This window comes from Pinus tabuliformis, chromosome 5_2 (genome assembly GCF_031772625.1).
Source record: "Pinus tabuliformis cultivar Carrire ecotype Pingquan chromosome 5_2, CPIR1, whole genome shotgun sequence".
NCBI lineage: Eukaryota > Viridiplantae > Streptophyta > Pinopsida > Pinales > Pinaceae > Pinus > Pinus tabuliformis.
In genome coordinates, this window is record NC_142306.1 from 1,062,312,833 (window position 1) to 1,062,314,994 (window position 2,162).

General features: G+C 36.4%; 1 protein-coding gene across 1 annotated transcript; it reads left to right on the plus strand.

Annotated features, from left to right (window-relative positions):
- The first annotated feature begins 544 nt into the window (after window positions 1–544).
- LOC149162905 (uncharacterized) lies at window positions 545–1,384 on the plus strand. The gene is made up of 2 exons (XM_089435839.1): window positions 545–979; window positions 1,065–1,384. Exons 1-2 carry the CDS (start codon window positions 571–573, stop codon window positions 1,130–1,132), a joined length of 477 nt encoding a protein of 158 aa, XP_089291965.1. The 5' UTR covers window positions 545–570; the 3' UTR covers window positions 1,133–1,384.
- Window positions 1,385–2,162: the final 778 nt, after the last annotated feature.

Genomic DNA, 2,162 nt, shown 5'->3' on the forward strand with positions numbered 1-2,162 from the left:
TCATAGATTATTTTTAGTCTTGTAGACCTTAAAATATCAATCCTCTACCTCCATAACTTTCAAGAGGGTTTTGGCGACTCCCAAAGCTAGGCCACCCAAGGGACAAGTTAAACCCCTAAAAATTTGAACATAATACTCATATTTACTTTATATTATTATTTACTTTATATTTTCAGGGACCTGCCTAACAAAAGTAAACTCCCCAATAAGCTTTTAATTATATAATTGTTAATAAAATAAAAATTTTATATTATTCAAATTATATTCCCAAACATAAAAAAACGGTTAGAAGAGGGTGAGCAGACAAGGCCACACTCCCAAAAAGCTTTGCCTGCATTGAAACCGCAAACCCCGAAGTTAACACGTGAGGGCGTCCTCAACCTTTTTGAAAGGGCAGGTGCTGCGCCTGGTTTTATGGTTTCCTGTTATTGTTGTCTATTCATCCCACGTGGCATCCAAAAAGTAAAAGGAAACACGACGTGTCATGACTAGTCGCCGTCTTGCCCCCCACCGACACAAACACATGATCGATAACTATAATTCCCAATTCACTCTCTGAGAAGATACTTCATGGAGAAAATGGAACCAGAAAACCCTAAGTTGCAGCAATCCGTCCGCGATTCTGAGCCTGCGGATACCCCCCCTGAAGAAACCACTTGTACCTCGGCGGTGGGGGATATTATCTCCTCATCTGCCGTCACTGTGAAGGAAATGGTGCTCAGTAGGGTTAGTGTCACTGGGCATCTTGACGGAGCGCCGTCAGTTGACGGAGGGTTTTCTTCTGTAAATGCTACTCAGGAAGTCAAAGAATTGGATTCCGGAGGTTCAAAAATGGAGGAAGTAGGTTATTCTGATGATAATAATAAGGGAGTTATGGAGTCGGTGGGAGATTTTATTTCTCCCACCGTAACTCATGTTAAGGAAGTTATGAATATTGTGACTGGCCATGGCGAAGTCGACAGCGGCGAGGTGATTGCCGGTAAGTAAGGGAATCTGAATAAGTATTATTTATTTTCCGCCAAATCTGGGGGCCTTTTTCTAATTCTGGCGGAAGTTTGATGCAGATGCCACCGCCTCTTCTCCCGGGACCGAAGAAGCCTCCATTTTGATCAATTCCATTATTCGTGATTGAAATTCACGAACAGGTCACGAGTTCGAAACTTGGGAGTCGGAGTAGATGGACGTTAATTATTGATTGTTTAGTTAATTCTGTATCCACACTTATTTTTTCATCATCGATGTATTGAGTTACATATTGTTGTAATTAAAAATGTTACATTTTAAACTCAGATTTAAATGCCTTTCACCAGGTTTTACCGGCAAGAATATTAACTCTATTATATAATAGAAAGAAAAAAGTACCTTTGATTTCAAAATTACTTTATGCATTTTTTTTCCTATATTATTATATTATTTAAGTGTCTTACTCTTTTTTTAATTACTTTATGCATTTTTTTTCCTATATTATTATATTATTTAAGTGTCTTACTCTTTTTTTATGGGAGGGGCTAGTTCCCAGGAGAATCTTAATGGGTCCTCTTTTAATTACAATATCCTATTAGACTGAGCTGACAAACCATCAAATCAAACATACAATTGCTGTAAATAGCCGGCATATCGAGCAAGGGTAGATTACGCCGCAGCACTGGGGCACAGCTCAGCAAGATTTGAACCCGGCCGGGGGCGTGCAAACCGACAGCCCCGACCGTTACATCATGCACCGAAGTGCATAGATTTTCCTCGATGGTAATTTTTCTATGCTCCGCTCATAGTGAAAACCATGAAACTTATTATAATTTAATTATCAAATTAGTTTTCAATGGTTTTTTTAAATGTATAACAATTAAATTAATAGATTATTTTTTAAATGTATAACCATTAAATTAATAGATTTTTTTAATAGTGGGTAAATGTATTATAATTTAGTTGTCAAATTAATGGATTAATGTATATTTATTAAATTAATGGATTTTTTTAATAGTGGGAAAATGTATTATAACTTAGTTGTCAAATTAGTTCTCAAACCAGGTCATTCTCTCACATACTCTAATGTAAGTTGGTTCATCTCCCATATGGATTTTTTTAACAGTGGGAAAATGTATTATAACTTAGTTGTCAAATCTCTCATATCAATTTTTTTAATAAATCTCTCATATGCAAAT